This window comes from Dendrobates tinctorius, unplaced genomic scaffold, assembly GCF_039654945.1.
Source record: "Dendrobates tinctorius isolate UK_male_01 unplaced genomic scaffold, ASM3965494v1 ptg000028l, whole genome shotgun sequence".
Classification (NCBI taxonomy): domain Eukaryota; kingdom Metazoa; phylum Chordata; class Amphibia; order Anura; family Dendrobatidae; genus Dendrobates; species Dendrobates tinctorius.
Genome location: NW_027361696.1, coordinates 19,555,806 through 19,569,675, shown reverse-complemented (window position 1 = coordinate 19,569,675; position 13,870 = coordinate 19,555,806). Strand labels below are relative to the sequence as shown.

Sequence of the window (13,870 nt, the reverse complement as noted above, 5' to 3'; positions counted from 1 at the left end):
ACAAGTGTGGGATTGCACTTTTTTTGCAATTTCACCGCACTTGGAATTTTTTTCCCGTTTTTGAGTACACGATATGGTAAAACCAATGATGTCATTTAAAAGTACAACTCGTCCCGCAAAAAATAAGCCCTCACATGGCCATATAAACGGAAAATTAAAAAAGTTATGGCTCTGGAAAGAAGGGGAGGGAAAAATGAAAATGTAAAACCAAAAATACCCCTGGTCGTTAAGGGGTTAAAGAAGCTACACATAGTAGCGCTTCAGTTCTTTGTTCTTGACCCGGGTTTGTCCTAGTTGAGATCCTGTTTGCGTCCCATGGCTGCGACTCCTGCGACAGCCGGTGAACGCTAATAGGACACCGCTGATCGCAACTAGTTTCTGCTAGACAAAATACTACGTGTTCAGGAACAATGAAATGAAGCGCTAGTGTGTCAACTTCTTTTAAATGCAAGGTCGCCAATCAGGACGCGGTAGCATCCACCAATCAGAGCAGAGAGGGCTTGAAAAAAGGGAGCGCAATCCACGCCTGTGTAAATACTGCGTCACATAGTACATCCCTCATGGAGGTGTGAATCGTCAATGGAACATGCAATGTGACAGGGTCCCAACGACCACCGACATCGTTACAAAGGTCGCTATTATGACACGTGACACGCCAGGTTGTTGGATAGATCGGACTGTTTGACATCTCAATAGCGATCACATAACGATGCGGCAACGATCCCTGTCATGTCGTATCGCTGTCGGGATCGTTGTAGCGTGACTAGGTGTGACGGGAGCTTAAGACCAAGTACAGGAAAGAAAACAGAAGGCAGGAGAGTGGTGCAGTCCCCCTCATCTACCATCACAACGGATGTGCCCGTTTGCGCACACCCCCAAAGCACCGATCTCCTCCCTCATTACCTGCTGTCTCTGGAGCAGAATATGTGCCAGATGCTTTCCTACTTCAGCCGATCGACTCAGACACACACCCCAGGGGTTATCAATCACACTGGCCACAGTGATGAGGGAGGCCGGCCAAGTCAGGGCAGCCACAATGCCTGGAGACAACAATGGAGAATAGTGAGTGCAGCTCTGGAGTATGGATCAGCACAGGATCAGTAATGTACTGATGTTGTTACTGTACACAGTGACTACATCAGTAGTCACTGAACACAGTGGAGTATAATACAGAATGCAATTCAGGATCAGTAATGTATGTACACAGTGACTGTACCAGCAGAATAGTGAGTGCAGCTCTGGAGTAAAATACAGGATGTAACTCAGGATCAGTAATGTAATGTATGTACACAGTGACTGCACCAGCAGAATAGTGAGTGCAGCTCTGGAGTATAATACAGGATGTAACTCAGGATCAGTAATGTAATGTATGTACACAGTGACTGCACCAGCAATATAGTGAGTGCAGTTCTGCTCTGCTGCTGCTCATTCTGGTAATTGTGGGTGTGGTCGTTACTGATCCAGCTGTGTGCTCCGGAGCTCGAAAGAACCAACACCTCTCCACCCGGGGACCTGCTCTCTCTCCTACCCAGGGAGGGAGTGGGTTTCCTGGGATGACCAATGGAGCTAAGTCCCAGGCTTCTGTTTCCCGGACCAGGCTGGCGGGGAGAAGGAGAAACCAGCAACCGGCCTGCACATCAGAGGACACGGGGGTGAGACGCTCCACCAGGAGTCGCAGCAATGTGGCTCCTACTCCCCCCAAGTCTGCAGAGACCTAGAGAAGCCGCAAGGCTTCCAACATAGAAGAGAAGCCTGCTAGCAGCGTGCAAGATGGCGGTCCTTCCGAAGGAAAGCTGAGTGCTCACGGAGAAGAGGCCGACCTCACTGAAGAAGGTTGAGGGCTGCAGAGGTCCCGGAAGTCTGTGTCCACCTATGCCTCCCGTGTCATGAGCCACCTCCGTGAATATGAAGAGAAGAGTAAGACCATAAGGAGGCTCCGGGAGGAGCTGAACTGTACAATCGCCAAAGCTGCAGGTTCCTCCAAACCCAGGAAGACCCAACTCCAGGCGGAGATAAAGAGACTGAGACATGAAATAAATGAGCTGGAGGTAAGGAAAGCCTTCATTAGAGAGAAGAGTGGTCCCTATAGGGAAAAACTAATAAATGAAGACAGGTTTAGAGAAATGGCTGATAACAGAGCGCAAAGGCAGATGGGGCTGAAGAATGAAAGCTGGGCTGATGATGATGATGACCAGCAGAAAGCCCCACCTGGCAGCCTGCAAAGTCACCCGCAGGCCACGTGCAGCGAGCTCCCTGCAGGACAGGCGACACTGGCTTCTGGTCGCTGTTCTGCTGGTTCTGGGGAGGACAGTGCGAACAGCAGCCAGGGAGGAGCGCTAATGGTGGAGATCAAGCTCCTGGAGTCCCCAGTGTGCCTTCAGAATTTCCATTTTGGTGATGATTTACCAGAGGAGGCACCTGGGGGCCAGAAGACTACGGCAAAGATCGAGCCAAAGCCACAAGAAGCGGTAAGCTATGTATATACCCCTCTCCCTGAACCCTCTGAGTCGGCTGAAGGGTCAGCTTGCTGTATAAGCCCTGTTGCCCAGCCCGGGTTCTGCTGTGGATCCGATGCAAAGGCGCGGGGAGAGTGCAGAGCACAGTAGTGAGGAGCAGAGCTCCGTCTCTGCTTGTAGTAGCATGGACGTAGCAGGAGGTGCATCAGCCGAGAGGCTGGACAGTGCGGGTGGCCCGGCGGAGGGCGAACGGTCAGGCCACGATGCTGTGGTACACTCCTCAGTGGGAGGAGGGAGTAGCCCAGTGTCGGGAGCAGCTCCGGTAGCCTCGGCGCCCCTGAATACTGTTGTCGCTGATCACTTAGTTGAGAAGTGGAGGCAGTGTGAGGAGGTTGTCGGGGCTGGGCGTTCCGATCCTCCCAAAGTTCTATTCTGTGTTGGCGCCGTTGGTCCACAAGATACTGATATAAAGGATCAGCAGCACCTCACAGCAGCAAAAGATCAGCGGCGTCTGATGTCAATTGTTAAACAGCGGAAATTACCAGCTGATGATGCGGAGGGCACACGTAAGACCAGGGGTGAGATCGCCACCAGTTCTGTGGAGGAGACTGAGCCCCTTGTGCCTGATGATGCGGAGGTCAAAATGTCACCCCCTGTTGTCACTGGTCCTACAGGAGTAAATGTGGTGGGGGGTATGAATGAGGAAAATTCTCTCTCTCGTGGTGTGGTTGCTGATTTAGTGGAGGGTGAGGGGGTTATGGAGGTGGGTAAAAATTGTACTGTTGGTATTGATGTGGTCACTGGTCCAGTTGCCCCCCGGTGGTGGCAGCACCCATTAGTAGTTATGCCACTGTCACCTCCGGGGGAAATATGACGTTCTCCTCGTCTTTGAGGAAGGCATGTTGCAGCGGTGTATCCTGGAGGCTCTAAAGAAGGGGGAGAGATCACTAATGGTAGAGGGTTGAGAAGCTGATTTATCCTTCTGGATAAAGATTCATGGCCTCGGTGCTTTCCGAGAGCAAAACGGTGGGGGATACAGTGTGGTCCCTCCCAACAGCCGGGCCGGGTAGTGTGCTTAGGAATATGGTCCGTCTTCTGTGGAGGAGTAGTGATGCGTGTCCTCTAAGGTCTAAGGTTGTGGAGCTCCTGCAAGTGACATCTACGCCTTGACACACCCCTATTCCACGCCTGAATTTGATGTCAGCTTTGTCCGGCCAGAGGGGCTTGAGCTCTTCTGGTCGAATTGTGAGTTGGCAAAAAATGAGCCCGGCTGGCGAGACTTTGCCATTCAGGCAGTGTCTTGCCAAAACCAAGTCAAGAAAGTGACTGTGATGACTTGTAACGAGTCGCTTTCTTGAATTGACATCTTGACGTGGCTTGGCCGATATAGAGAGGTGGTGGAGATGCCGAAGAAGAACCGTGACGAGTTTGGCATTTGGTCAGGGGCCTGGACGTTTATGGTAAAACTTAAGCGTTCAGGTGGTATGGTTGCCCACATTCCATCATCTGCTTTCCTGGGTAGAGATCGTATCCAGGTCTTCCACCAGGGGCAACCCAAGCTCTGTCACAGGTGGGATGTCAGCCATCTTGTTGCATCTTGTGTGGAGATTAGGTGCCACCTGTGTGGTGACTTAGGTCACCCATTCAGCCGTTGTCCTCGCTCGTTCGCTAATGCAGTTGTGATCCCGGTGGGAGAAAGCCGTGAGGCTGATTCTGCTGGGGAAGGGACTAGCAGGGGTGAGGGAGCTGAGGTGCCGAGGAGGAAAATAAATAAAAAGACGCCTGCCCAGCTGAGGCATCTAGAAAGGCGCAGACAGGAGAGGGAGCTGGGCGAGTCCTGGGCTACTGATGTGGCCCCTGTCCTGGACGCCAATCTTGCTGTTGACGCCCCAAGGGATGAGGCGTTGGATGAGGAGGTCAGGAGGAGCCACAGGGAAGAAAGTGCCACTGCCTCCGAATCCTCATATTATGAAAGTATGGATGAGGATAATAGGCTGTGGTTAGAGGACGTGCGTAAGCTTGGCACCAAAAAGAAGAGAAAGTAGGGAGATAAAACATTTTCTCCCACTCTGACCAAGGTACCTAATGAAGGAAAAACGGACTCCCCTCTGGTTGGACTTTCTAACCAGTTTCAAGCCCTTGAGAACATCTCTTCCTCTGAGGAGTAAGCTGAGGGTGAGGTTCCGGCTTTGGCGGGGTTTAAAGAGGGTGCCGAGTCTTCTTCTTCTGGGAATGTAAGGTCCTTGGAGGGATGGACTGGCCCAGAGTCCGGAGACGAGGACGATAAAAAGAAAAAGCTTGTGGGACTGGACACCTCTGTGTCATTAAAAAGGGGGAAGGATTCATCCTCTGAGGCAGAGGATAAGGGGAGTGGGAAGAAGAAAGCCAACTAACTCAATCACCAATGATGGTAGTACCCACTCCATTGACGCTGGCGTCCATTAATGTCGCCAGCATAAAGTTAAATACAGCCAGATTTGCAGCCTTTGATTTTCTCAGCCGGATTGAAGCTGACATTTTCTTTTTGCAAGAAACCAGGCTGCCAAAAATGGCAAACGTGCTTAAAGCTAAGAGGGAGTGGAGACTTGAGCCCTCCTATTGGTCTCTTGAGGCCGAGCCATATAGCGGAGTGGCGGTCCTTTTTACCGCACAGGTGGAATGCCAACGGGTTATTGAGTTAGAAATGGGGAGGTGCCTGATCTTAGATGTCCTCATGAAGGGACAATTAACATCTATGATCCCCAATCTAAGTGGGACCAGAAATGTCTATTAGGATCAAGCCCTACCTTTTTACAACTAGGCAGGTTGTCTTTGGAGGGGAGTTCAATACTGTCATGAGGCCCCGAGATAGAGGAGTTTCCAGAGACAAGCTGACATATGATAGCGTCGCCCTTAATAGTTTTGCTAGTGAGGCTCGCCTGGTGGATGTCCACATTCGGAACACCCCTGGTCACGAGGGGTTCACCTATCATAGAGGCAACTGTAGGCCCAGAATAGAGGAAGCGGTCAGTGTCTGTTGTTGAGGTGGAGTTCTCTGACCACTGTTTAATTTTGTTTTCTCTGAATGTTACAGAGACCCTGCGGATGGGAAGAGGCTTTTGGAGGCTCAATTCTTCTCTCTTGGAAGAAGAGGAGATTAGATAGTCCTTTGAAGATTTTCTTCAGAGCCAGGTACCCTTACTGAATCTTTGTAGGAAGTCAGAATGGTGGGAGATGTTCAAGAAAAGGGTAGCGAGATTCTTCTGCCAGCTCTCGAGCCTCAAGAGTCTGAGCAGGTACCGCCTGTATCAGGGTCTGAGGAGGAAACTCAAGCATCGTATCTCAACTGGAGGTAGCCGTGAGGAGATCTTCAGAGTGAAATTTTTGCTTATGAGGTGTCAGTACGATAGACAAGCATCTTTGGTTTTTGATAGGGATTATCCACTGTGACGGTCAGAGAGAGGGGTGACGGTCAGAGAGAGGGGTGCCACCAGGAACAAGGAAAAATCGGTCTGCGTCACAGACTATAAAAAGTATATGGGAGGCCTTGACTTGTCAGACCAGGTTCTGCATCCATACCTGGTCAAGCGGAAGACCAGGGCCTGGTACAAGAAGGTGGCAAACGTTATTTAAACTGCCACATACAACAGCTTTGTCCTATATAAAAAGTCCCAAGGACCGCTTACATTCCTCCAATTTCAGGAAAAAATTGTTGAGGGTCTCATGTTTGAGTAAATGACACCGGGGAAAGCCTTCGAGTCTAAGGATTCCCAGAGACTTGCAGAGCGCCATTTTCCTCACCCTGTCCCTGTCACTCCCACCCAAAAAATTCCTCAAAAAAGATGCCGGGTTTGCAGGAAGCATGGCAAACAGAGTGATTTCTGGTACTATTGCCCCGCATGCCCATCCCAACCAGGCCTTTGAATCTCCCCCTGTTTTGAGACCTACCACACCACCTACAATTATTAGTTTTGTTTTTTTTTTGTAATTTTTATTTTCTGCTTAGTGGCCCCAGTAGAGTAATTTGGAACAAGTAATAGAGAATATTTTACCCCATAGTAATAGTAGATCCTATTTTACCCCATTTCACAATTAATTCCAGGACTTGATCAATCACATACCAAACCACTATTGAAACAAATTCTCATCCACGTACCCATGTCTGTACACTCCAGAGTGTGGACCTCACAAATGTTCTTGAAAAGTCAGGTCATCTGAAAATTATTCTAGGACTTGATTACTCACAAACATTTTTGACCATTTATCTAACTTTGTTTTTACAACTGTCTTGCTACACAAAACTTTGGCTTCAATTTATATTATTTACATTTATGTTGATGATACGGGCATAATCATTTTATTGGAGGATTTATAAAAATGAGAAAGTTCCGTACTTATTCACTATGGGCTTTACAAACCAGGGCAAGAGTCCTGAGGAGAGAATTTGCATATTCCCAGTGCCTTCTGGGATAAGTGAAGAGTCTCCGCCAGCTCAAAGAACACCGGATTTTGGCCGTTGCAGCAGAAAGGAGGAAATCGGTAAACCACGTGCCTAACGGCGCATGAATTTTGGCACATTTTTCACCGCTTTGATATCTCTTTAACAATAAGAACATGGAAGAGGCTAGTAGCCATTTGGTGAGCTGCATTTCTTACTACATGTTCACAGACTTGCCAGTGGAAAAGCCAAACTTTACATGCCAAAAATGCAAGCTTGTGTCCTTGTTGGATGAAAAGTTGCAAAATCTAGAAGAGAGGTTAGCTACAATGAAAATAATTAAGGAAGGTGAAGAGTTCTTAGACAGAGCAGAATTATCTCTTCATGATGCAGAAAGAGAAGAAATTCGAAGGGTACCTGAAGAAACAGAGGAATGGAAGCATGTAACCCAGAGAAGCAGGAGGATCAAGAGGCAGTCAGCACTGTGAGAATCATGTGGGAATAGTGGATGAGGGCAGGTATATCTCGCCCAGATACCTTTCCTATGTGGCCTAGTCTGGTCAGTATCGCACCTGGTTACTAATGAATAATGGAAGGCGGATATAAAAGGATGCCAGGTGGTTGTGTGAGTGTCTCAGCCTGGGAACACAGAGAGCCTGTCTGTGTGAGAGACACACGTGAGTGAAAGCAGTGCCCACTGCAACTGTGGTTTGGCTGGACGGGAGAAGCCCGCCAGTTGGTAGTTAGGTTGTACTTTGTTTAGTTAGTGCCGGACAGGCAAAGATTTGTTTTATGTTTTATTTCTTTATGCATTGCTTTCACCATTAATAAACCTGACCCAGTGTCAGTTATACCCGAATCCCAGCTCTGCGCCTGAGTTTCATGCTGAACGCACGTGACCTTTTGACCCCAGCAAAGGCGATCCCGGAGTGTTTTATCACATTGTGGTGGAGAACGCGGGCATCACGTTGCAAGCATGAGCATGGAGGACGTGGTGAAAGCGCTGGTACAGTCCACCGCCGTCCAGCAAGAAGCTAATCGGGTGATGATGGCCCAGCTGAAGGAGTTGGTGGACATGACAGGTACCGATCGTTCGCTTCTCCAGCAGGTGGCGCAGTGCCTGGCAAGCTTACCTGAGGTTAACCTGGAAGCCGAGTCGAGAGTGATTCACTTGAGTCGGTACTGGCAGAAGATGACGACCGAAGATGACGTCGAGGCATACCTGACCACATTTGAACGGACGGCGGTGCGAGAAAAATGGCCGAAGGCACGATGGGCCGGCCTGATTGCCCCGTTTCTTTCTGGTGAGGCCCAAAAGGCTTATTATGACTTAGAACCTGAAGCCGTGCAGGACTTTGACAAACTGAAAGCCGAGATCTTGGCCCGGCTGGGAGTGACGACCGCTGTCTGTGCACAGAGAGTGCATCAATGGACTTATCAACCGGATAAACCACCGCGGTCACAGATGTTCGACCTGATCCATGTAACGAAGAAGTGGCTACAACCTGAGGTGCTGACAGCGCCAGAGATAATCCAGAGAGTCGTCATGGACAAGTACCTGAGAGCTCTACCGCCAGCCCTGAGGAAGTGGGTAAGCCATGGAAATCCTACGACGGCAGATCAACTGGTGGATCTGGTTGAACGTTACTCCGTGGCGGAAGGACTCCGAGACGACGCTACCCCACCTCGTTCTTCATCATCTCCACGTGGAACCGGTAGGTCTGTTCCAGGGAGTAGGGGAGAAGGAAAAATCCCTAAGACAGTGGGGGAGGAAAACGGGACTGCCCGCACTGCGAGGCCGAGAGTAACGAACTATGGTCTAAGCAGGGGGCCCGTTAGGTGTTTCCGCTACCAAGAGATGGGCCACATTGCTGCGAACTGTCCGGTCACTGCTGAACCCATGCAGTGCGACGTCACAGACTCTAAAAAACGCATGTCTATGGTTGCATGGGTAGTGATTGTGAATGCCGGTCAAAGGGATGTGGAAAAACACTTGTGTGATTTAACTGTTGATGGAAAAAATGTGGTGGCATTGTTAGACTCGGGAAGTGTGGTGACTCTGGTGAAGGCCAGTCTGGTGTCGTACCCGGAGGTACGGGTTGCAGAGACTCTCTTGGAGAGGCAAAAGACTGAGGTCAGGCAGTTTCTACTTCACAACCAAAAGTTTTTCTCAGAAAAACAAGGGCAGACTACGCTAATGAAACATGACATCGTAACGGAACCTGGTGTCACAGTTCACGTAAAACCCTACCGAATCCCGGAAGCGCGCCGTGAAGCCGTTTCCCGAGAAGTGAAGGCAATGTTAGAGTTAGGAGTCATTGAGGAATCGCACAGTGCTTGGTCCAGCCCGATTGTACTAATTCCTAAACCGGACGGCACCATCCGGTTCTGCAATGACTTCAGGAAACTGAATGCGGTCTCAAAATTTGATGCCTACCCTATGCCCCGGGTCGACGAGTTAATAGATCGGTTAGGAAAAGCTCGGTATATTACGACCCTAGACCTAACAAAGGGGTATTGGCAGATCCCTCTGGCGGAGGCGGCCAGAGAAAAGACGGCATTTGCTACGCCGGAAGGTTTATTTCAGTATGTGTATATGCCGTTTGGACTGCACGGAGCACCGGTGACCTTCCAGAGACTGATGGATCGAGTCCTGAGGCCACATAGGCAGTACGCTTCGGCCTATTTGGATGACATTGTCATTTACAGCTTGGACTGGGAGACTCATCTCCAGAAAGTACAAGCTGTGATTGATGACCTGTGGGAGGCAGGTCTAACCGAGAACCCCAAGAAATGTCACATCGGGCTAGAAGAAGCCCGGTATTTGGGGTATGTAATTGGGAGGGGTATTGTTAAATCCCAAGTCGATAAGATTCAAGCGGTTCAGAACTGGCCGCAACCTGTCAACAAGAAGCAGGTGCAAGCCTTTCTGGGGATCGCCGGCTATTATCGCCGGTTCATAACCAATTTTGCAGCCATCGCTACCCCCCTGATGGATCTTACCAAAGGGAAAGACTCTGTCATGATTAAATGGAATTTAGCAGCTGAGGAAGCCTTCCATAGCCTAAAATGGGCACTTTGCTCTCAACCCGTACCGGTGACTCCGGACTTCCGCAGCGAGTTTGTGGTACAAACGGATGCCTCTGATACCGGTATCCGGGCCGTACTGTCACAAGTGAGGGACGGAGTGGAACACCCAGTCCTCTATCTCAGCAGGAAGCTGAATAAACATGAGCAAAAGTATGCAGTTGTAGAAAAAGAGTGCCTAGCCATTAAGTGGGCTCTAGAGGCTCTCAAATATTACCTGGTGGGCCGAAAGTTCAGGCTGATAACGGACCATGCCCCTCTCAAGTGGATGCACTTGCACAAGGAACGGAATAGCCGGGTGACCCGGTGGTTCCTTGCCCTGCAGGCCTACACTTTTACGGTGGAGCACCGCCCAGGGGTACAGATGTGGAATGCAGATACCCTGTCCCGAGTGCACTGTTTGGTGGGTGTCATTGCTCGACCGGAGTGGTCTGAGCAGAGGGGGGGGATATGTGAGAATCATGTGGGAATAGTGGATGAGGGCAGGTATATCTCACCCAGATACCTTTCCTATGTGGCCTAGTCTGGTCAGTATCGCACCTGGTTACTAATGAATAATGGGAGGCGGATATAAAAGGATGCCAGGTGTTTGTGTGAGTGTCTCAGCCTGGGGACACAGAGAGTCTGTCTGTGTGAGAGACACACGTGAGTGAAAGCAGTGCCCACTGTAACTGTGGTTTGGCTGGATGGGAGAGGCCCACCAGTTGGTAGTTAGGTCGGATCTTGTTTAGTTAGTGCCGGACAGGCAAGGATGTTTTATTTCCTTTATGCATTGCTTTCACCTTTAATAAACCTGACCCAGTGTCAGTTATACCCGGACCCCGGCTTGTGCGCCTGAGTTTCATGCTAAACGCACGTGACCTTTGACCCCAGCAAAGGCGATCCCGGAGTGTTTTATCACAGCACCCATACTGCTCAGGAACCAGTACCAGGCTCTCACGCAGGAGAACGATGAAGAAATACATCAGGACAGGACTTTGCACACAAACAAGAACCTTTTACGCCTTTAGAATCCTCCTAGATGGAGAAAGAAAAATGTTGTGAAGAAGAAACGGAGAGTTGTGGTCATAGGGGATTCCCTGTTGAGAGGAACAGAAGCTGCTATCTGCAGACCGGATAAAACCTGAAGAGAAATGTGCTGGCTTCCAGGTGCAAAAATTAAAGATGTGTCTGACAGGATATCAGGACTCTTCAGACCTACAGATGACTACCCATTCCTGCTACTACATGTGGGGACAAATGACACCGCAAGAAACGACCTGGAAACCATCTGCAGTGACTTTGAAAACTTAGGTAAGAGAGTACAGTGCTGTGCAAATTAATTGGGAAAAAGCATTTTTTTTAAGTAAAATTGTAAGCTGGTTACCAGTGATTCAAACCAGTTTTAACTGCTTTGAACAGGTGTGAGTGCCTGTTCAAATCAGTTAAAACTGGTTTGAATCACTGACTGGTAACCAACTTACAATTTTACTTAAAAAAATGCTTTGTCCTAATTAATTTGCACAGCACTGTAAAAGAACTGGGAGCGCAGGTGGTCTTCTCTTCCATCCTTCCAGTGGATGGCAATGGAACAAGGAGGTGGAATAAGATTCTGCGGTGATCAACTGGCTACGCTGATGGTGCCGTCAGCAAGGAACTGAATTTCTGGATCACGGAGTGAATTATCTACACTCACTGGCCACTTTATTAGGTACACCTGTCCAACTGTGTGTTAAGACTTAATTTCTAATCAGCCAATCACATGGCGGCAACTCAGTGCATTTAGGCATGTAGACATGGTCAAGACAATCTCCTGCAGTTCAAACCGAGCATCAGTATGGGGAAGAAAGGTGATTTGAGTGCCTTTGAACGTGGCATGATTGTTGGTGCCAGAAGGGCTGGTCTGAGTATTTCAGAAACTGCTGATCTACTGGGATTTTCACGCACAACCATCTCTAGGGTTTACAGAGAATGGTCCGAAAAAGAAAAAAAATCCAGTGAGCGGCAGTTCTGTGGCCGGAAATGCCTTGTTGATGCCAGAGGTCAGAGGAGAATGGGCATACTGGTTCGAGCTGATAGAAAGGCAACAGTGACTCAAATTGCCACCCGTTACAACCAAGGTAGGCAGAAGAGCATCTCTGAACGCACAGTGCGTCGAACTTTGAGGCAGATGGGCTACAGCAGCAGAAGACCACACTGGGTACCACTCCTCTCAGCTAAGAACAGGCATCTGATGGCTACTTTCAGCAGGATAATGCGCCATGTCATAAAGCTCGAATCATCTCAGATTGGTTTCTTGAACATGACAATGAGTTCACTGTACTCAAATGGACTCCTCAGTCACCAGATCTCAATCCAATAGAGCATCTTTGGGATGTGGTGGAACGGGAGATTCGCATCAGGGATGTGCAGCCGACAAATCTGCGCCAACTGTGTGATGCCATCATGTCAATATGGTCCAAAATCTCTGAGGAATGCTTCCAGCACCTTGTTGAATCTCTGCCACGAAGAATTGAGGCAGTTCTGAAGGCAAAAGGGGGTCCAACCCGTTACTAGCATGGTGTACCTAATAAAGTGGCCAGTGAGTGTATATGATGGACTACTTGCTAGAGATGGGGTGCACCTTACGAAGACTGGAAAACGTATTTGGAAGTCGCCTTGTTACACTCATAAGGAGAGCTTTAAACTAGAACAATGTGGGAAGGGAAGCAAAAGGCCAGAAAAAGCCATACACCTGACAAATGCTATTGAGAACTCTGCTATTAGAAGTGGAAGGGAAGAACAAAGACAAAAAAAAATCTAAATAATAAAAATATTGGAGAGAGAGAAACCAATCACAAGCTACAATGTTTCTATACGAATGCACAAAGCATGGACAACAAAGAAGGACAATTGGAACTACTAATGCAGGAAAAGAAATATGATGTCATTGGAATCACTGAAACTTGTTGGGACGATACACATGATTGGAATACAAGGCTAGAAGGATACAACTTATTAGCAAGAAACAGACTTGATAAACGAGGAGGAGGTGTCGCATTGTGTGTTAGAAACGCGTATATCTGCACAGAGACTGAAACTTCAGAGACTGAGTTCTGTGGAAACTGTTTGGGTAAGAATACAAGTAGAGAACAAGGGAAAGGACACCATTGTAGGCATTTACTACAGGCCACCTGTGCAAGCTGAAGATATGGATGAACTCTTTATGCATCAAATGGCCAAGTTCTCCAAAAAATATGACATAGTGGTCATGGGAGATTTCAACTATCCAGACATTTGTTGGGAATCTCTCTCAAACAAAACTAACAGGTCAAGGAAATTCTTATCCTCTCTTGCTGACAACTTTATCTTCCAAAAGGTAGGGGAGAGAACAAGGGGAGTTGCTACCTTGGATCTAATCCTTATAAACAGGGAGGAAATGGTTGAGGAGGTAAGAGTGGCTGGGACCCTAGGAGGTAGCGACCATGCTATTTTAGAATTTTGGATAACTAGAGGAGGAATACCTGTGAAGACTCAGACGTCAAGGTTAGATTTAAGAAAGGCAGATTTTAAGGGACTCAGAAAGAGAATTGGAGGGATCCAATGGCTTGATATCCTTAAGGACAAAAACGTCCAGGAAGGATGGGAAATCTTGAAAAATGAGATTCTCAAAGCACAATCGTTAACAATTCCAAAAAGAGAATAGACAAGGAGAAAAAATACAAACACAAAATACTAATATAAAGTGTAATAATCACATTAATATAAATAAAGATATAAATATATAAAAAAAAAAAGTGTGATTGAACCAATCTCCCAAGAAAAGGATGGCAGACCATCCGGTATGTATGAAAAGATTTACTCAAGGGTGGATAAAAAAGTGCCACAAGATAAGAGTAGAATGTGCAGCATGAATGATGATACAATGATGATACAATGATAAAGTAATAAA

The 13,870-nt window shown here is 48.1% G+C and overlaps 1 protein-coding gene across 4 annotated transcripts in view; it reads right to left on the bottom strand.

The window, feature by feature from the left end:
- Nucleotides 1-13,870, bottom strand: part of TMCO4 (transmembrane and coiled-coil domains 4) — a 93,718-nt gene that overhangs the window by 52,422 nt on the left and 27,426 nt on the right. For 3 of the 4 annotated variants that reach the window (XM_073570382.1, XM_073570380.1, XM_073570383.1), the window contains exon 10: nt 904-1,040. The exons of the other annotated variant lie outside the window; for it this stretch is intronic. In XM_073570382.1, coding sequence (XP_073426483.1) covers nt 904-1,040 — 137 coding nt within the window. The remainder of the gene's footprint in view (nt 1-903; nt 1,041-13,870) is intronic. 4 annotated transcript variants of the gene reach the window in all.